At 38.5% G+C, this 21,289-nt stretch overlaps 2 protein-coding genes across 16 annotated transcripts in view; one reads left to right on the top strand and one right to left on the bottom strand.

Annotated features, from left to right (window-relative positions):
- The window catches only part of LOC109057729 (PHD finger protein 21A-like), a 27,327-nt gene extending 13,384 nt beyond the window's left edge, over positions 1–13,943 (top strand). For 6 of the 14 annotated variants that reach the window (XM_042727962.1, XM_042727959.1, XM_042727960.1 and 3 more), the window contains 10 exons: positions 1,278–1,535; positions 1,687–1,845; positions 1,947–1,998; positions 2,081–2,160; positions 2,270–2,327; positions 7,636–7,658; positions 7,734–7,910; positions 8,713–8,788; positions 10,354–10,457; positions 10,608–13,943. In XM_042727962.1, coding sequence (XP_042583896.1) covers positions 1,278–1,535; positions 1,687–1,845; positions 1,947–1,998; positions 2,081–2,160; positions 2,270–2,327; positions 7,636–7,658; positions 7,734–7,910; positions 8,713–8,788; positions 10,354–10,457; positions 10,608–11,186 — 1,566 coding nt within the window. In that variant the 3' untranslated portion in view covers positions 11,187–13,943. The remainder of the gene's footprint in view (positions 1–1,277; positions 1,536–1,686; positions 1,846–1,946; positions 1,999–2,080; positions 2,161–2,269; positions 2,328–7,635; positions 7,659–7,733; positions 7,911–8,712; positions 8,789–10,353; positions 10,458–10,607) is intronic. The other 8 variants (XM_042727963.1, XM_042727969.1, XR_006155199.1 and 5 more) reach the window with 7 other exon arrangements.
- zgc:110699 (uncharacterized protein LOC325371 homolog) lies at positions 13,882–21,289 on the bottom strand. 2 transcript variants are annotated; one of them, XM_019107309.2, is made up of 7 exons: positions 20,803–21,146; positions 20,518–20,595; positions 20,373–20,429; positions 20,172–20,245; positions 19,084–19,231; positions 18,601–18,694; positions 13,882–14,988 (listed from the first exon to the last, which is right to left on the bottom strand). In XM_019107309.2, coding segments are annotated over exons 1-7 (642 nt in total). In that variant the 5' UTR covers positions 20,804–21,146; the 3' UTR covers positions 13,882–14,798. The 2 variants fall into 2 exon arrangements, with proteins under 2 accessions (XP_018962854.1, XP_042583910.1); XM_042727976.1 differs by having other exon boundaries at positions 14,846–15,011; positions 20,803–21,289.

Here is a 21,289-nt window from a genome sequence, read left to right as displayed (position 1 = left end):
TTTGGAGCATTTCATGCTTCCTTCTGCTGACCAGCTTTTTGAAGATGCTGATTTCATTTTCCAGCAGGATTTGGCACCTGCCCACACTGCCAAAAGCACCAAAAACTGGTTAAATGACCAACACCATGTTGGTGTGTTTGACTGGCCAGCAAACTCACCAGACCTGAAACCCACAGAGACTCTATGGGGTATTGTCAAGAGGAAAATGACAAACGAGACCAAAAGGTGCAGATGAGCTGAAGGCCACTGTCAAAGAAACCTGGGCTTCCATACCACCTCAGCAGTGCCACAAACTGATCACCTCCATGCCACGCCGAATTGAGGCAGTAATTAAAGCAAAAGGAGCCCCTACCAAGTATTGAGTACATGTACAGTAAATTAACATACTTTCCAAAAGGCCAACAATTCACTAAAAATGTTTTTTTTTTTTTTATTGATCTTATGAAGTATTCTAATTTGTTGAGATGAATTGGTGGGTTTTTGTTAAATGTGAGCCAAAATCATCACAATTAAAAGAACCAAAGACCTAAACTACTTCAGTCTGTGTGCATTGAATTTATTTAACACACAAGTTTCACAATTTGAGTTGAATTACTGAAATAAATGAACTTTTCCATGACATAATAATTTATTGAGATGCACCTGTATTAAAATGTAATTTATTACTTTAAAGGCAAAGCTGAATTTTCAACAGTCATCACTCCAGTCTTCACTGTCACATGATCCCATTTTTTGTTTTTTAAATAGTTCAAAATAACAGCATTTATTTAAAATAAAAATAATTTGAACGTTATAAAGATCTTTAATATGCATAATATTTAATTTTTAATAAATATTATACTTTAAGCAAGTATATATCACATAGAAATATAGTCACTTGGAAATGTATTGAAAAATGGTTCCTATTATATTAAATACTAAAATGTTTTATATAATTCAGTAAATTACAGACTTCATAAATAAATGGTACTTCATCTCATTTTATTAAACTCGGTGGATGAAAACTAAAAGATAAGAATTATAACAAATTAAAATTATTATAATTATAATATTATTAAATAATAGACAACTTTTAATTGTGCTGGAGTGGAGCTGGTGTTAGTGGTATTGTGGAATAGTATCTTTCTTTAAACTGAAATGTAGATGTGAAAGAGCTGCTGTGTTCAACTGCTGAGTTAAGCATCACTTTTCTGATACCGCAGTCATTTTTTTTACTGCTTAGGTCCACTTTTATTCCACAAATAATTATTTTCTTTTTCGTGTGTGTGTGTGAGCAGGTCAGGCCAAAACCTCCAGCATCTTTGTCTCCAGCTGCTGGTCAGGTTTCTGTGCACACCATACAGTCACCGGTGTTACTGAGCACTGCCCTTCCTTCCTCTGGTCACGTCCAGCAGATGCGAATCCTCAATGGCCTGCCCTGCCCCAACAGCTCTAACAACACAAGCATCCTGATCTCCCCATCTATACACACGCTACCGTCTGCGCAGACACACACACAGCAGTTACCTCACAACAGCCCAAGCTCTGACAACACGGTGAGAGAAATGTATTTAGCTGTACTCTAAAACGTTCATTAGTACATAAAACATTTATTGTATTTTTACAGTCACTTATTTCAGAAACATTTCAAACAAACTGACCACAAACTGTAGTGTATGTATTAATAAATCTTTCTTCCTGCTTCAGATATGCGCAGTGGAATATGGAACAGAGCCAAAGACTTCATTGCTCATCTCTCCAGACACACCTACACACACTTCTCCTCCACTGTCTTTAGATGCGCCATCTTCACCTGCCCCCACCAACACACACACTCCTGCCTCCAAACATCAGGAGAGCCCTCTGGTAAAATACACTTATTTTTACATCACAGTTTATAATGACGATAATGATAAGTATGGTGATGTAAATTATGATGATGATAATGGCACTTATTCTTTCCACAGAAACTGGCCTTCATGTTGTCTCTGGGACTGGTCACGCGTGACTATTTAGAAGGTCAGGAGAAAGAAATGAGTCTGTGTGTGGGTTTGTTTGTCTGAATGCATGTATATTGACCTTTCGTGCTTTGTTTGTGTAGAGATTCAAAGCAGGCGTCAGGAACGCAAAAGACGAACAACAGCAAATCCAATATATAGCGGAGCCATGTTTGAACCAGAGGTAACAAACACACACATTAAACAAGAGCAGCTCTGTGCAAACTGATGAGAAATATCCAATGAAATGAACCATTATTACATTTACATATCCATGCTTCTGTGTGTTTCAGCGGAAGAAGAGCTCAATGTCGTATCTAAGTTCCATAAACCAGTCCAGCAGGAAAAGAGGTGAGCTTTCTGTGCCTATATTAGATACTCTGCTTGCAAAAATCCAAGCGCAGACATCACAGGTTGTTAGACGTGTTTGCTAATAGGGATGCACGATCATGATTTTTCTTGGCCGATTCCGATACCGGTTTCCGTTTTTTTTTTTTTTTTTTTTTTTTTTTCTTTAAGCAACAAACAAGAAAGAAGGAAAGGGTGCATAAAACAAGATGTTTATTTGGTATTTAATAGGCCAAACTGGCTTTTGGCTATTGAAAACGATAACCGTAACCATCTGAAATTAACGGCAGGAACTGCACAGTAAGTAGCCTACATTCAATACAAACATAGGTGGTACAGACATCAGCATTTAGCCTTTATTTTTGAATTGTGTTGAAACTACATAGAACTGGTCTTAAATGAAAAGATTAACTGTAACCATGTGAAATTAAAGGCAATAACTGCATAGTTCTACAATCCAAACAACACAATCAACACACATTCAATAAGATGTTTCTTAATCAGCATTCAGTATTTTAGTTTTTAAATTTGGTTTTAAATTAAAAAAAAGATCTTTACCAGTGAGACTAAATAAAAGTATGCTATATAAATACATTATTCCAAAATGTTAAAATCAAATAATGTTGGTGCGAATAAAACAAAGATGCAAAGTGTTTCATTTATCCAATTAAAAAAAAAATAGGGTAATGATTCACATCTATATTTTTTACTTGAGCCAATGAAAAATAAATAACTATTGTCTCAAGTTAAAAAAAAAAATATATAGATGTGATTCATTACCCTAAAATGTTTTAATTGGATGAATGAAACACTTTTTTTTCAATGAATGTGCTACAGCAGGTGAATTTTAAATCAAATTAAGTCGATGTAATTTTAAGGTAAAATAAAAATAATCATCCTATACAGAACTGACGTTTACTTCTGGCTTTTCAAACGTGTATGCAAGTTCTACTTTACAAAAAAAAAAAAAGAAAAAAAATCCATTTAGACAGTTTCGTTTCTCATCCAAGTTGAGCTGAACGTCCCTTCACTGTCTGCGCTTGTGTAGGGCGCGGACAGCTACGTGCTCGCGCAGCTTTATTTTGTGCAGGAAAGGGGCTCTTATTTGTGCGCCAGTAAACCAACAGCTGTTCGCTTCCTGCTATCTGTGCCTCAGACATGTAGCTCTGCACTTCCAGTGCTGAACGGCTGCCCGTGTCCTGCGCACAGATTTCGAAATACTTCCACACAAAATGACATGATAGCGAATGATTACAATGTAGTCTGTGCACGCGGGCGCGCTTCCGGAAAAATCGGCCGGAAAAAGACCAAAAACCGGCCGATTGCCGATCGCGTATTTTAAGCAAAAACCACCCGGTTCCGATTTATGGCCGGTCAACCGGTGCATCCCTATTTGCTAAGGCAAGCATCACTGCTGCTTTTGCTCAGACTTTAGGGATTTAACTTCTCCTCCATTTGTGCTACTGACATTAAAGGGATAGTCACTGAAAAATGTAAATTCAGTCATTATATTGTCGTTCCAAAGCTGTAAGATCTTCGTTCATCTTCGGAACACAAATTAAAATATTTGTGATAAAATCAGAGAGCTTTCTGACCCTCCATAGACAGCGATGTAATTACCACATTCAAGGCCCAGAAAAGTAGTAAGGACATTGTTAGTCCATGTGACATCAGTGGTTCAACCGTAACTTTATGAAACTACTGGAATACTTTTTGTGTGCAAAGAAAACAAACAAGAAAAAGTCTTTATTTAACAATTTCTTCTCTTCCATGTCAAACTTAGACGCACTTTCACCACAGTACCATGACGCATTCAGGGCCATATTAACCATTGGGCTAGGCGGGGCTGAAGCCCCGGGGCCCCGAGCAAAGGGGGGGCCCGTGATTAGCTGTGGGGTAAATTGACTGGCGTGCCGATCTCCAAAGCCACCACGCCCCCCACATATTAACGCCATTATTTAGTTGAGCTTTTCCATAAATTCCATGCATTACCATTTGAGATTGAAGCAAAAAATTTACCAATCAAATGCATTTATTTTATATTTGACATTTGAACGATATGTGTACGTTTCTATCAGATGCTCGCTGTCCAGTAGCCTATGTCTGCATTCACCTTCACTCTTCACTTTGTTCTACAGTAACCTGGAAATGGTCGTGCAAAGAACAATATTCGATAAGTAAAAATGTCAGCAATTCCGAGAGAGAGGGGCTCAAAAAATGAAAAACTTCAAATACAAACAAAAGAAAAAAACTTAAGTTAGTCAGTAAAATCCCCAGCTATCAGGTTATTTTACTAAAGCTGATGATGGAGTGGAAGTAATTTCAATCAACTGTTGTTGGAACAGCAAGTGAATGGGGCACATGGAGCAGAAAAAAACAGCATCATCGTCTACACAGATTTAAGGTTAGTTTGATTATTAACTGGATGTATATTGTTTTTGTGTTTGAACAAACTCTATATAGTCATTTAAGGATTGGGAGATAATCCAGTAGAAATATATCAGTCCTTTTGCGTGTCAAGATGTAGGCTAAACTTATCATTTAAACACGTTTTAAGCAGGTTTTAAAACAAATGGTTTAAACTGTTAATGAACATTAAGCATTGGGGCAGAATTCATTCTGGTAAATGCGTGCACTAAGACAGTTTCAGCCTGATTTGCCATTGACTCCAACTGTGTATTTTTTTCATACTATGGAAGTCATGGGGGCCCAGTAACTGTCTGATTACCAGCATTGTTCCAAATATATCAACGGCAGAAGGAATCTCATACAGGTTTAGAACAACAACAGAATTTAAATTTTTGGGTGAACTATTCCTCTAAAGCAGCCTAATATAGCTGCTGTTGCTATTTGTGTCAATAATGCAAATCAAACATCAGAAAGAAAATCACTTACGGTCCTTGACTGAATCACTTTTGTAAAATAAATAACAATGAATGTATATTGAATATATACAGTGGAGACCATTCATTGTATTTGTAAATTTTCTTTATACATCATCATATTATTCAGTGCTTTAAGTTTTTCAAGTAGGTCAATTTCTTATGATCTTTGTTCTGTTGTAGCCTAATTGGTGACTGTTTACTTGTCTCCAGTAAGCTTATTTTTTACTTAGGCTAGTATTATTTTTTGTGATATTGAAATTGGTAACAAAAATTATGAAATTTCAGTGCATCAAGAACTTTGATGGGGATACAAATCCTATTTAAAGCTTTATATATATATATCTCATTATTGTGATGGGGGGCCCGGTGCAGTCTTAATGTGGCCCTGGAGGCATTAATGACAGAATTTTCATTTTTGGGTGAACTATCCCTTTAAAGTCACGATTCAACTGATGAAGCAACAGATCCTTTCTTCCATATTGTAACACATATCCAAGTATAATGGATTATTGAAAATTAAAAAGGCGGAGACTTGGTTCTATGCATTGGTTGTTGAGTAGATTGGAGGCAGATCTGATTGAGGGTTGCAGAAGATTGTAAGAAAGGGGCGGGGTTTAAGCAAAAGAGGTCCGTTGTTTCACTGGAAGCAGAAATTACAGCATTTGGTTTGAATTTTACAAGGTCAAAAAAAAAAAAGAGAAACATGTAGTCAGAAAATGCAAAAATCTAATTTTGAATGTTTCAGGGTGAAAACTATATGCAAAGCGCATCACAACGCAGATATTATCCATATCTGTGAAATCTGACTAAACATCCACAATGAATTGTCTAGTTTTATTGCTCTAAAAATCACTAGCCAGTTATTATTCAGTGCTTTAAGCCCCTTTTTCACACCTCTCATCCTGAACTGATCCACTCTGCTTTACTCCCATCAGTCAGTCTCTCTCTGTCTCACACAAGCACACATTCAGCAGTAATGACTGTTTGATTATGTAATGTGCTTACAGGCACTCTGCTGTGGAGTGGCCCTGGAGTGCATGTGTGAGGCAGAAAGAAATGACCCTGCAGTGTGTTAAGTGGGATAATGACTGTCTTCAGGCTGCTGTAAAAGTGTATACATTAGTAAAAGACTCAGACAATGTTCACAGCCTACTTTATAGATTTACAATTAGGCGAGTTGTGCACCTCCTAAAGGTGCGACAATCCTGCATCATTAGTGTACCGTTTGTACTTGTATTGGACAGACTCGAGTACAGAAAATCAAAACACAACATTACAGTTGACCAAAGTTATCGTTTGATACTTTTTGATTTGGCCAGTCTGAAATGTCCACCCAGAAATGAAAGTAGCCATTATTTGCGTACCCTTATCATGTTTTTCTAAACAGGTGTGACTTTCTTTCTTCTGTGGAACACAAAGATATTGTAAATAATTTTTCAGTTGTTTTTGTCCATATAATGGAGAGTCAGAGATGTCTTAAACAACATTGGACCTCCTGACTTTCAGTGTGTGGACAGAAAAAAACTGAGACATCTTTCAAAATTTCTTCTTTTAACATGTGGTGAGTAAATGATGAGAGTTTTCATCTTATGGTAAACTATCCCTGTAAGTTATATCCTGAAAGAACCGAAGCTGGAAGTGGCTTGAGACTAATATCTGTCAGAAAGTGGAGTATGTTAGTATTAATGTGATCAAAAGACAGAATTAGAATAACTTGCCAAATTTATGCTTCTTGATTGTTTTTTGATTAAACAGTTCCTGTCTCAGTTAATATATTTGTTTGAAGGCTGCTTGAAAGCCTCCTTCTCCAGTAACTTTTCTGAGTTTGTTGAGAAGCTAAAGGAAATATTTCTGTTTTGGACTTCTTAAATAGATTTCTAACACATTTGGGACCAAGTCTCCTGCCAAGTCATATTATCATCTATATTGTTTAGTTTTATTTAGATCTTGACTTGGGTCTGTGTGTAAAATGATTAGAGCTCACTTAAAAAAAAAAAAAAAAAATTATATGATGTTGGAACTTTGCTACCTTGTGTAATGTAATAGTGCTTAAAGTACTTGTTGATAAAAGACATCCATACTTGTTCTGTTAATGCCCAGTGCACACATAAATGTGCAGTATCTGTTGCTATATGATGCTGCATATTCACTTAAAGGCTCGTCTTAACATTTGACAGCATCTGTGTTAGCTGTAGATGAAAATAAGCTTCTTGATGCCCGATAAGCTTCTTTGAATCATTGCCCTCTGATCCCTCTTTGTTATTGGCATTTCTTATCCCCATCTGCCTTTATCAGCTGATTTGAGGCCAGCTTTTGCAAAATGTGTTGTTACCCAGCATGCAATGCTTCCTTTTGTGATCTAACGTTGCTCTCTCCCTCCCAAACTCCATCACACCACCCCCACCCGCTCCTTCCTGCTACCCTAGACAATGAGGACAGCTTGTCAGAGGTATGCTACACCAATGTTATGTCTTCCTTTTTCTTTCATTTGTGTTTTGTTTGTCCTTTGTTTCATCTCACCCAGGTCGCCTTTCTAAAAACTGCAGTATTGTGGAGTGGGGGCCTCCCCCCAACCACCAGCAGCCATCATTCTACCTCCCCAAACCTACAGCGGCCCGCCGCAGGCAGCCCATTCTCCCCTGCCCTTTCACTCACCCTTCCATCACATTCACCCTCACCCAGCCCCAGCTCAGCAGGGGATGTAAGTAGCTGTGATAGTCCACTACAGTTACTGAGACACAATTCAGACTTCCCTATCCCAATGTTCACTGTGCTCACCAGCGACACCTAGTGGTAGCGGAGGTGAATTAAGTGTCTCAGGTAACTGAGAGATTCATTGCCGTTCACTCTCGCACTCGTAACTCATTTCATTTTTTGTACCATGTCATGTTTCACTTTTGTCACTGGTCTTACAAAGTAGACAGTCTTTATAGAGTTCTCTTAACTCTTTCAGGTTACATTCTTTCAATATAGAGGCTTTTAATATTAATGGGATTGTAATTTTCAGAGCAAAATTGGACAAAAATTGAGGACTTTTTTACTCAGACCAACCAGAAATGTTCTATTTAAAAACTAGTGCAGTTTAGATTGGAAAAGAGACTGTAAGTATGAGGTTTTGATTGACAAGTGAGTATTTAGTGGCTGCTGTAGGCAGAACCTCACATGCGATACTTGCTTAGCATCTGGGCGTCACGCAGCTCTGCCTAAAATGCCAAAACCAGAGGCATGGGCCCACAGTTCTGCTGCTTAAGACCTCTGAAGTAGGGAGAAATTGATGCAGGACCTAATATTTATTCCAAATACTGAAAACCAGAAATTTACATCAAGACTGCTCAAAACTTTGTAAGTTTAGGTAGCCTCATTTCTTTCCACTTCATTTGTTTTCACTAATATGAATTCATTTACACGTTCATTTTGAGTGTTTGTTTTTGTGTGTATTGCTTTGAATGCAGACTGTGAACAATTGTGTATTTTAGTATCATTCAGTTACATGTTTTCTTCAGATTTTGCAGAATGAAGATGCCATTGAGTGGCCAGGGACTCTTGCTATTGTCCATTCCTACATCTCCTATAAAGCAGGTTAGGAGTTTCACATATAACAAATGCTTGAACAGTGAACCTGCAATGACAGAATGGTGTAAGATTACTTAAAACTATATTCAGAGTTTAAATTGGACCAAAGTCTCTTGTTACGAGTTTCTTATGAAATGGATCAGGATCTTTGGAAAAACTGTCTTAAACTGACTTAATTCTTTAAAGGGATACTCCACCCAAAAATGAAAATTTTGTCATTAATAACTTACCACATGTCGTTCCAAACCTGTAAAAGCTTCGGAACACAATTTACGATATTTTGGATGAAAACCTGGAGGCTTGCGACTGTACCATAGACTGCCAAATAAATAGCAGTGTCAAGGTCCATAAAAGGTATGAAAGTCATTGTCAGAATACTCCGTCTGCCATCAGACGTGCAATCTGGGTAATATGAAGCAATGGGAACACTTTTTGTAAGCAAAGAAAATAAAAATAACAACTTTATTCAATAATTCCTTTGTCAACAGTCTCCTCTGTGTCTCTCCATATCACCGTATGCTATGTATGCTCTTCTGTGTCATCCACGCCACAAGGATGCTCTGTTTTCTTTCAAATCAAAGCTAAATACACGTAGAAACAGCGCATTCTTGTGGCACAGATTATATAGAAGAGCATACGCAGCATATGTACAGCTATTTGAGTGTTTGGCATGAAAACTCAGTCCAATTTTCGTATGTGATTTGTATGTTCAGACCAATTAAAAAAAAAAAAAAAAAAGGCAATACAATTTCACAGCGAGAGACACAGACAGAAGTATAATATGGTATTTGCTTATCAAGATTCGTTTTTTTTTTTTTAATTCCTGTTTTTTCCTCAGTATTTGATTTGCTTTTACTATCATACCTCCCTTTAATTGTGTTCAAAATGTTACAACGTTACAATAAAACAACAAACACAGGCGTTGTAGAAAGTAGCCTACATGTAATATGAAGCTTTGCTTGTAAATATGAAAAAAAAAATTCAATAGCTCTGACTGATTTTGAATTGTAATATTGGCCACCCCTGAAATTGGTCATACCATTTACAGTTGAGTAATTATGCTAGAAAACCCAGCTTTTTCAAAAACATGCATGGATGCATGATAACGAGAAAAAACACAAGTGTCTTAAATGCAAATGCACAGTTCAGTTAAATGATAAAGTTAACCCTCTACAACTATAAACTATAGCAACAGTTTGTAATTTTTTATTTACATTTTTAATATTAGATATTAATTCTTAATAATACTACATTAATATTATGTAGTATCATTAAGAATTAACTATCTGACAATGAACAAGAGCATATTTATTATTATATATTTATTATGATGGACGAATGTGTGAAAAAGATCCTCAACCCATTCTCTGATCCCCCTGACGGTGCCGACTGTTGGCTCCAACAGAAGCCTCCACAGTTGCTTAATAACCTCTGCTCTCATGGTAGATCTGTTTCAAAAAGGGTTCTACAGAATTGTTAAAAATCAATTTCTCCATGGGGAAAATGAATGGGATTTTTACTTCCAGAACCCGACTTAACCGAGATTTAAACATACAATCATTTCCCTACAGCTAAAGAGGGAGAGAAAGATCGTCTGAAGAGATGGAGCACAGAGCTGCGACATGAGAGAGAGACGCTGGAGCACAGAATCGGACAACTCAGCAACTCTATAACAGTGAGAGAATTCATACCACTGAAATTACAAATCTAACTAATGCATTCATTTATTATCCCATACCTCCAGAAGGCCACTATTCCATAACTATATAACGATGAGATTTTTGTTGCACGAGTCAGCAGCACTGTGTCCTCTCTCCCCACACAGAGATGTATGGACAGCAAGAACAGCGTACTGGCCCAGCAGAGAGAGATGGAGGCTTCGCTTGAGAAGATGAGAGGGCTGGTGCGTCTGATCAGAGGGATCCAGTTGTCTCCCTTCATCTGTCCTGGGCCCATGGCTAACGGAGAAACCTCCCACAACGGAGCTTCCAAACCCAGCAGCTCCAGTGCGGTCACCACAGACACAAACAACAACACAAATGCTCCAACAAGCTCCTCAGAAGCTACAGTGATAATTAGCACCCTAACAAACACGAGCGATACCTTAAAGCAGATCGCCACGAATAACAACCCAGAGGCTGAAAGTGCGAAGAGTGATGAGGGCAGTGAGGAGAGCGCACAAATCAACAGCACGTCCAGAATCAAGAGTGAACCCACAAATGCAAACGCCACAGCCTTCAGCAATAACAGCAGCAACCAGACGGTTATCAGTACCAATGGAACCGTGTCCACGGGGGAGGAGAATACAAAAAAACACAAAAACAACAGCGACCTCAGCGTCATCCCACAGGCCCTCCTCGGCTCAATCGTACCCCTTACAGAAGTGACAGAAGGGGTGAAATAGCATCGACTACCCCGCCACAGTTGGGGCCTAAAGCGTGCCAGTTAGCAGTGTTGTTGTTTCGTGTTGTTGTTTCATCTCTTGTATCTATGAGGGAAAGAAAATCCATAGTGCCATTTACTACATGCAGGAAGGAGGTTCCTAAAGTACCAGCAATGTGTATGCTCACGTATGCACACCGAAAAGATTTCTACAAAGAATAATGATATAGAAAAGAGTAATAAAATTTAAAGATATCACACCATTGTGTGCCTGATACAGTTGCCATAGCACCTCTGAGTGGGAAAGCTTCTGAAGGCTGGATCGGGGTGAAGGTCTCGTCCTGCTAGATGAGTAGTGCAGCTTCCTATCAGGTCCTGTAGCTCAGATCTAAGACATAAGATATGACGTGTTGAGGAGTTGAGCATCCGTTTTGTCTGTGAAACGCAACCGAGGTGCAGTTGTTTCGTCTAGTTTTCAGTTGTTGTGTCTCCAGGACAGAACTTGGAGCACAAACACAGGTTCTTTATCACACACTGACAGAAATACAGGTCTTCCAGGCGTTCTTCTGGAGGTTTAACTAGTTTCATTTGCATTTGTCTATTTTGTGGTGTTTTTAAAAAACGAAAAATAACATTTCTGTAAATATGTTTTGCTATTTTTTACACATGACCTTATTTATAATTTTCTTCTTTCTTATAATAATATTAAGTAGTTCTGTTCTGCCAAATAATGGATGCAACAGGGAACTCTTCTTTTACGTTACTCTGAACATTAAATAGATATTTAAGAGTAGTAGAGTAGTATTTGTAGTGTCAGTCCTGAAGTGTCTGTGAGGTAAATTCTGACCATGCCTTATCTACTAAACAGATGTGATTTACTGCGAGCGCGGTTCTGGCGCCGTCACAGAAGGGAATGATCGGAGATGTCTCTCACGTCGCTCTCGCTCCATTTCCACATCAAGAGGATTTTTTTTTTACTTACCCAGACTGTAGCAGGGGTCTCATGCCTTGTCCAACGACTTGGGAGGAATCATGCAGTCAGAAATATCCCATGAAACCGCTATGCCAGTAACGTTATGCTTATGGGCCAGTTTAAGGGCTTCTGTTCTGTATGGTTTTAACACACTTTACTACACTGTTCACTGTAAACCTGTCCAAAAGCACAACACGGCAGACGTTATACGTGCCTAGCGCAACTACTTCTACCAGTGTCTCCTAGGGGCTCTTCTGTTAGCGCTTTATTTACCATATCGGAGCTCTCTCGTGACTGCACACGAACAAGCACAGACAAACACACCACTCCAGTTCTAACGCCTGAGATACAGCCGCGGTAGCTTGAACACTGTATCATGTGCCAAGATGACACTTCCAGTGTTTAAAAAAAGCACAAGAAATAATCCAGAAACACGGTGGTGTCAAACGCTTTTGATAAAAGACAGAAATATCTACAGTGTTTATATCTTCATTTCAGGTTTGTGATTGTTTTCAATGCTAAACGTGCAGCTCTGGCCTGCTGTAGCCTCTGTGTATTGGTTGCCTTAAGTTCTATAGACTATGTTAGGCTGTTTCATCGTAGTGTTATGACTTGTCAGTGTCCTAGAGTCAGTTGTCAGCAAAATGAGTGCGTATTTTTCCCTTTTCGGAAACAGAATCTACTTCATCATCTTGTGTGTGATCATTCAGGTTGTGTTAGTGAGGACAGTGCCTGTGCTGCATATAGTGAATCTGACCACTACACATAAGAATACACTCTAAAGTGCTTAAGTCTCATATCAAAACACGAATTAAATTGCTGGTATGTTCGTTTCACCTTTTTATGAAACAGTTTATGAAAAACCGTTCCATCCCAGTCTGGTGATCTGGGTATCTGCCCCCTCGTATCAAAAGTATTCACACATTTTTTTCTGATAGAAGCTAATACTAAAACATATTTCATCACAATTGCGAAAATTCCAAAGTGACATGTAGAGAAGCTGCATTCTGTTTGGTGGTTTAATGGTATGTCAGGTTTTCTAGTGTATTGAAGAAAAAAAAAGCAAGAAAAGGGATGAGAGCCCTTACGTAAATGCTCATCAGATGTGACATTAGCAAATGTCATTCTTGTCCTTTAGGGCCAAGAATCCTGAGGCCAGATGTGTTTAGTAGAACTGACAGTGCTTCTGTGACAGATGTTCTCTGATGAGAGAAATGGGAATCTACTGTGTCTCCTCATTCATGTTCCTTACACATGAGAATTGGGTATAGTGTCCTGAAGTGTGTGAAATCTGATCTCCTCAGATATTAATAGTGTTTACCGAGAGCTCAGGCTTTTGTTCATGTTTTCAAGATACACATATTGATACTTATGAAGATTGACATTCTTACACCTCATGCTGTTACCTCATTCAGGTTGACGAAACCCTCAAGAAAAATCAAGGATTATTGCAACGTGAAAATATCAGTGCTTAATCTAATGTCCTTAACTATAAATTAAGAACACAATTTACATCGATTTGTTGTATAAAAAGTGTCTAGATTCTTTCATAATAGTTTTTAAAAGGGATGTGTATTGCTCTTTTGTTTCATTTTACTTTTCTACATTTTGTATGTTTTGTTTCTTTATCTTGTGTGTTGCCTGATGTCTGTTTACCTTTTCTCATAGAAGTCCATGTGTAAGTTATTTGAATATATAACTTCATGAATTCTTTCTGTTGAGGAGGCTGGATATTACTGGAGCATTTGATCAATTTGTATTTATTTATTTTTACCATTTTTGCTAAATAAAATTGTAAATTAAGTAGTATTTTTTTCCCCTCTCTAGATCTATTTTACATTGAAGCAGTAAATGGATATTAACACTTTCATACTAATGAACATTTAACCAATACTTGCACAATTAATAATACAAAGTTTAGCATTATGACACACTGTCCTGTAACCCATTTTGGAAACAATTTACTCCACAGAGTGGATTGTGCACAAAGCCAGGTTGCAAGTCTAAAAACAGCATGTAATTGGTTCTGTTCCCTCATCCCTTCAATCTCATAGAGGCATGTGAGAATGAAATTGGATCAAAAGAGCATCAAAATAAACAGTCAGAAGACCAATCATCTGCCATTTTAAGCATGACTTAATCATACTAGACAAGCACAGTCTATCAGAATAAATTTGGTGCCTATAAATAAGCATTTATGACTTCTCACATAAAATTCATTTTAAATACAGAATGAATGTTGCACTTTAATGACATCGTTTACAGTGAGATTGATGCAAAATAAGATGTGTACTGATCTCAAGTGGTCAAATGGATCGATTTTAAATGCTGAAATACTTAAACGGTTTAATGCACAGAGAGGTTGGCTTACTGTAGAATCTCAACTTTGTTGTTTGTTGGTCCAACATGTCAGCTTCTGGTTCATTCAGTTGCAAAAGTTTGAGGTGAGACTAACTGTTTGTCCAAACAACGAAAGAGAGTGTTTTAAGGGAGCCAGTGCACCTTTAAAAACAATGCTTTTTGCTGTCTGTCATACACACATAACAATGTCCAGGACACTATTTGGAAATCCAAAAGGCACTTTTCACGTTTTCTGAAAGGTTGTTACACCAAGATACAGCACTACAGTAGTCATGTCTGAACAGCGTTTACTCTTTCTGGTCACCACTGCATGGTTTTACTCCGTGTGAGCTTGTTTTTGAGTGCATGTCTCATCTGCAGCATCCGTGAGCGCTTGTCCATAGCCAGCAGGTGGCGCTGAAACTCCTGACGCACTTCACGCACCAGCTGCCCGCACGCGGCCTCCACTGCTGAAGCGTCCTCTGCCACAGACAGCTCAAAGAAACTACACCTACACCAGCAGTCAAACCCTGACTTTAACACACAGCAAAGCCTTCAAATTCAAAATATTAAGTGATGTAATTCAGGCATTTAAATCAAATTAAAAATCATCTCAGTGCCTTCAAAATTTGACAGGTAGTGAAGTGGTAAATAATTTTTGATAAAGATGGATAATATGGGAAATTTTGAGTAATCCAAGGAGTGTAAAGAAGTTCAAGGGTTAGTTCACCCAAAACAGAAAATTTGGCTAATAATTACAATTAAAGGGTTTGTTTCTTTTTTGCTGCGTTTTACTCACCTCCGAGGCATCCTAGGTGTATATGACTTTCTTCTTTCAGACGAATCCAGCCGGAGTTATATTAAAAATATTCTCTGATCTTTCAAGCTCTATCATTGCAGTCAGTGGGTGTTGCATTGCTTCAGTCCAAAAGACATGAAATAAAAAGTGTTCTTCCATAAAAAAAGTGTCTCACACGGCTCCAGGGGGTGAACAAAGTCCTCCTGTAGCGAATCTATGTGTTTTTGTAAGAATAATATCCATATATAAAATGTAATAATCACTTGAATCTAACTTGCGCTCACTGTAGTAAATGGAAGCAGTTCCGGGTGATGACGTACGAGTTCAGCTTTGCGCATTCGCCGCCCAGAAGTGGAAACGCAGCGGACAGATCAAAACAAAACAACGGTCACTAATTAGAAGTACAAAACGAGGATTTGTAAAGAAGAATGTTGGAGGATTTCGATATAAACCAAGAGGAGACTGGTTTTCCTTTGCTAAAGTAAGGAAACTTTGCTCCTTTTGATCCTGTAAACAAACGTTGGTTTTCACAAGAGTCACAGCGCATGTGCAATGCTGGCCTTATATGTCATGCTCCATGAACTGCTAAGTTTACAACAGTTCACCCCCCGGAGCCGTGTGAGACATGTTTTTAAGGAAGGGCACTTTTTATTTCACGCCTTTTGGACTGAAGCAATGCAACACCCGCTGACTGCAATGATAGAGCTTGAAAGATCAAAGACAATTTTTAATATAACTCTGACTGGATTCGTCTGAAAGAAGAAAGTCATATACACCTAGGATGCCTCGGAGGTGAGTAAAACGCAGCAAAAAAGAAACAAACCCTTTAATTATAATTATTATAATTAAATATGCAGTGGTGGTCAAAATTATTAGAACACTAGTATTTTTTACCAGCAAAAAATGGTTTTAAGACAGTTATTTCTATCTTTTGATGTAGTGTGTCAGGAGGAAATATCGCTTTACATTTCCAAACATTCATTTTGTCAATAAATGTAATAATCCAGTGAGATTTTTTTGTTGTTGTTTGCACAAGGATTCTGACAACAGCCAGTGTAGAGGGCTGCATTGGGATTGAGTCCCGCCGGGTCCCGCGGGACCCAACGCAAATCTCGCGGGAGCGGGCGGTTTGAATTTTGCTGCGGGCGGGAATGGGCGGCTAAAAAAAACACCACGGGATAGGGAGGTTGCCTAGCGACATGATGGAGAAGAAGTCAATAGATGATGTAGAAAAGAACCTCAAACATGGTATTCACACATGGAAAACACCTTAGCTGACAGCTCCCTAAATTATGTGAGACTACAGTTTCAACAGGAACCACACGTTCAACAAAGAGCGCTTCCCAGCGCTATCAAAGCTGGCACGTTTCATTATCCCCGCATCCAGTGCGCCTTCAGAGCGGGCCTTTAGTGTCTGTGGGCGCATCTTGGAAGAGAAACGCACGGGATTGGGACCGCAGTCGATCAGCAACATTCTCTTCCTCCACAGCAATATTGCAAAGTGATTCATTTGTTAAATTCATTCGTTAACGTTGTTTATTTTATGTTATTTATTAGTGTTGTTTTTTTGAGCACAGCCCCTCGTTGCCATTTGTTAATTAGGTCAAGAGGCGTGATGATGCCAGTTTTATTGAGCAGGCTGCCTAAGTTTGAATGTTTTTATTCTTATTTGTATTTTTCAAACAGAATACCTGCGACATTTGGCTAATAATTGTAAAACTGCTGTTTTTCATGTAGCCTAGTTTATGTATATATATATATATTTTTTTTTTTTGCAAAGCAGTCTATTTTTATGTGCAAAGTTTTTGATAAAAACGAAATTATATTTGAATGTATTGTGTTTTTTTTTTGTACATGCAGGCCAGGGAAACGAAACAAACAACCCCATGAATCTCTTTAATAATATCAATACAAATACGTGTTTTTTTTTGTTTTTGTTTTTCCTGCGGGACGGGAGAAGACACAAAATCAATGCATCTCTATTATTGTGCGGGAATAAATTCTCAGAATTTTGCGGGTGCGGGCGGGAGTGGACATACATATTGCGGGAGCGGGCGGGAGTGTAACACATACGTTGCGGGAGCGCGGGCGGTAATGGTCAGAAATTCGGCGGGCGCGGGCGGGAGCGGGATGAAGAAAACAGTCCCGCGAAGTGCTCTAAGCCAGTGCTTCACACAGAGATCTGATCTCATCATCATCCAGTCTGTCTGGAATCACATGAAGAAACAGAACAAACTGAGACAGACTCAATCCAGAAGAACTGTGGCAATGTCTCCAAGAAACCTACGTGCAAAGCTACAGTACTATTAAAAGTTAGGCACTTGTGTAAAAATGCTGTCAAAAATAATGTCATAAATATATTTTCTTTATTAATTAACTTCTATTAACTAAATTAAATCAACATTCGGTGTGACCATCCTTTGCGTTTAAAGCAGTATTAGTCCTCGGTGCACTTGCACATAGTTTTTCAGGTAGCTTTGAAGATAGGTTTCTTGAAGCATCTTGGAGACATTGCCACAGTTCTTCTGGATTGAGTCTGTCTCAGTGCATAATTACAATTAAAGGCAAAATGAATGTTTGGAAATGTAAACTGATATTTCCTACTCGCTCACTACAGCAAAAGATAGAAATAACTGACTTAAAACCATATTTTACCTGGCGAAAATACTAGCGTTCTGATAATTTTGGCCACCACTGTATGTGTATATTATAAATAATAAATATGATAACAATTATAAGAATATGATAAATATTATTACTGACAGAAAATATATTTAAAAAAAAAACACCATTTGAAATGCATTCAGGTCATTCTACCCCCTTTTTGACTTGGGGTAGCGATACAATTTTATTTTATTTTTTAAACCCATGTTATCATTATTATTAAATACTTTACAGTTCAACAGTATTACAGTGATGTTTATTGATTTGCTTAATTTTTATAATTCGATTACATAATAACAATAATGAATATTGTTAATAATAATACATTTCTATTAAATATTCATAACAAAAATATGAAAATTGCAATTAAATATTTCAGCCAATTTGTTCTGCCTGTGTATTAATGAAATAATGGTCATACAGTTTCATGGTCAGTAAAGGTAGGTGTGGCGAAATGTTAGTTTTAGGCCCTGTAATTCAAAGAATTAAATAATTTTATTGGAAAAACAATATTTCAAAAGCCACACCCTACTGGGTGAATTTGGCCCCCATTTATGCATTCTAGCGTTAAACACTTCTGTTAAATGAAGCTATATTTGTATTTATTTCATACTATCACTTATAACTGTGCAGTTATTAGTAAGAGCAAAGCATACTGACCTCAGGTCTGAGGCTAAAGCCTGTCCCTCATCTGTCCTCACCACACGGCCGTTCTCCATGTCACATTTGTTGGCAACGATGACTGCTGGAATACCTGGAAGACACACACACACACACACACACACACACACACACAGAATGATGTAATGGATGCTGTGGATCTGAAGAAGAACAGACTGCCATTAAAATGACAGTACCTGGAGATGGATGGCATAATAAAAGACTGCAGTGTTGTGATACTCTCTCTCTTTATCTCTTTCCACATATCTATCTGTCATTTTCAAACTTACACTCACAGGCTGCATTGTTCTATATTAAGAGTTCATGCCTGAGGTGAAATCTCTGAACTGAGACCAATTAAGGCAGGCTGAGTCACACTGATGGATAACAGTGCTATTCGTTAGTTAGAGGGGCCATATACATAAACATGACTACTCGCAGTAGCACTAATAGCAGAACAGTCTGATCGAGTCTTAGCCTTACCAAGCGTTTGTTTAACGTGGTCAATCAGTCTCTTCAGGCGCGACACAGCCTCAAAACTGCTGCGATCCGTCACAGAGTACATAATGAGAAACCCATCACCCCATTTAATGGAACTCTCCAGAGAGGACGCCGCAGGACCTACACATTCCTAAAAACAAACAGATCTGTAAGGATAGAGGTGATGCACATCTGGACTTTCAAAGATGTGATTCTTAAGGCAATTCTGGAGGACAAGGGATGTAAATGAAATCCACACAACCAAAACCTCCTGCCTCTAAAATGCAGTCGTTCTTAATCATGGTCCTCGAGTCGCAGCACTGCACATTTTGAATGTCTCCATTATTTAAAAGCATAGTTTCCCCAAAAATGAAACCCCACTGACTTTCACTGTATAGACAAAAATAGCCATACAATGTTTCAATGTGCTGACAGAAATTCTTTTGTGCTCTGCAGAGGAAAGAAAGTCATGATAATGAAAGAATTTTTATTTTTGGGTGAGCTATCCTTTTAACACACCTGATTTATATCATCAGCGCATTAGTACAAGCTCTAAAACCTACACTGGGTGTATCAAAGTCATCCAAAACTTCAGAACTGCTAGTCTACTGCATTCACACACAGATGGTAAAGCTTCAGCCTAATCCTGTGAGTTAACAAGTGCTGCTTTACTGTGTATCATGATCAATGGCAGGCGGGCTGTTAAAGCCGCTCCACCAGCCTGAGATTCAGCACAGCAGACATGAAAGGAATGGAATGGTTCGGAGAGTCCTGTGTCTCATCAGCTGTATGACAAGGCAAGATCATCCTTCTGTCTTTCTTTGAGTCTGTGAAAAAATATGACTGTAAAACAGCACGGCGGCAGATGCACAGCGACAAAGAGATACACAGGGCAACTTTTTTGAGCAATGTTGCTTGGGCACCTTCCCATTGAGAATGGGTAACAAATTTCTATCTGGATATTTTAGATCGGTTGTGGGCCCCGTGTCTCACCTGGTTGCCTGTTGACAGCAATATTTCCCAAAACTTCCCGGCAATATTGCTCAAAAAGTTGCCGTTTATCATCAGCCTAAGATCTAGGCACTCTGTACCTTATTAACAGTGTCTAAAATCTCCAGCTCAATCCCCTCCTTGTCCACAATTTTCTGACATCTGTAGGTGACCTCTAAGAGACACAAAAAGTATATGGCATGTCATATGATGCAGATTACTTGAATACAATGCATTTGCACAAATATTTAGCATGAAAACATCTTTACAGCATCAGTGAGTTTGTATTTCATTTGTGTTACCCCTTTTATGTTCATACTCTCCAATGAAACGTCTGGTGATGAATCTGACACACAGAGCTGGAGTTCAAAAGAGAAAAACAGATAAGTTAGAGTCATTGAGACTAACCAATAGTCATTAAACTTCCCAAAAACACAGCAGCGTTACCTGTCTTCCCACAGTTATCTCTTCCCAGCACCACGAGCTTCGCCCTCAACATCTTCCGAACAGATTCTGACATGATCACTTTGGATAATATTATATCGGAATATAATAATAACACTCTTAGAGGTAGGCCAAATAAAAGACTGCAGCTACTGTTTGTAACAGGTACTTTTTCTCGGGTTAAGCTTGACTGCACTTCCGCTACGATAAAGATGATAGATAAATGCGGCAGAGCAGAGATGCAACTCTGTGTTAAAAAATGAAACAAAGTTTCCCAGAAATACTTACTTTGCTTCCCAAAGTTGTTAAAAGTGCGAACAGTGCTTGACTGTATATCATTGTGTTCCAGTGGAGACTCTTGTGGAGTTCATATGCTGCAAACTCTGCTGCTTCTGCGCTCTCCGTCTGTCTGCTTTTAAGTAATGACATTAGAAATAGCGCGCGCGCGCGCACACACACACACACACTGCGGACATCACGTCATTGTTCAGCGTGGTCTCTCTTCTTATTCCACACATTCTTAACCAGGCTCGACTGCGAGACTCATTAAACAACCAGCTGATTTATCGCGTTTTGACAGTCGAGCCTCCGGAGCAGCAGAGACAGGCCACTCGCTCTTTCCGCAAACAAAACCATTAATTAACCCGAGCTAAAATTAAAGTTTTATATTTTTGCCCTGATATAGGCCTATCTTGTACTCACAGTACAGAGCATCAGTGGAGACCTGTGAGAAAGAAACTCCTAGTAGGAGAGGTTACTGATGATATGAACTAAA

This window comes from Cyprinus carpio, chromosome B7 (assembly GCF_018340385.1).
Source record: "Cyprinus carpio isolate SPL01 chromosome B7, ASM1834038v1, whole genome shotgun sequence".
Taxonomy (NCBI): domain Eukaryota; kingdom Metazoa; phylum Chordata; class Actinopteri; order Cypriniformes; family Cyprinidae; genus Cyprinus; species Cyprinus carpio.
Note: the sequence above shows the minus strand (reverse complement) of the source record. Positions and strands in the feature narration are given on the sequence as shown.

Coding starts and splice junctions, on each gene's coding strand:
- zgc:110699 (XM_019107309.2), bottom strand. Junction 20,246..20,372: donor AGAGTATGAACATAAAAGGG/GTAACACAAATG, acceptor TGTGTCTCTTAG/AGGTCACCTACAGATGTCAG. Junction 19,232..20,171: donor TTTTAGACACTGTTAATAAG/GTACAGAGTGCC, acceptor GTTTGTTTTTAG/GAATGTGTAGGTCCTGCGGC.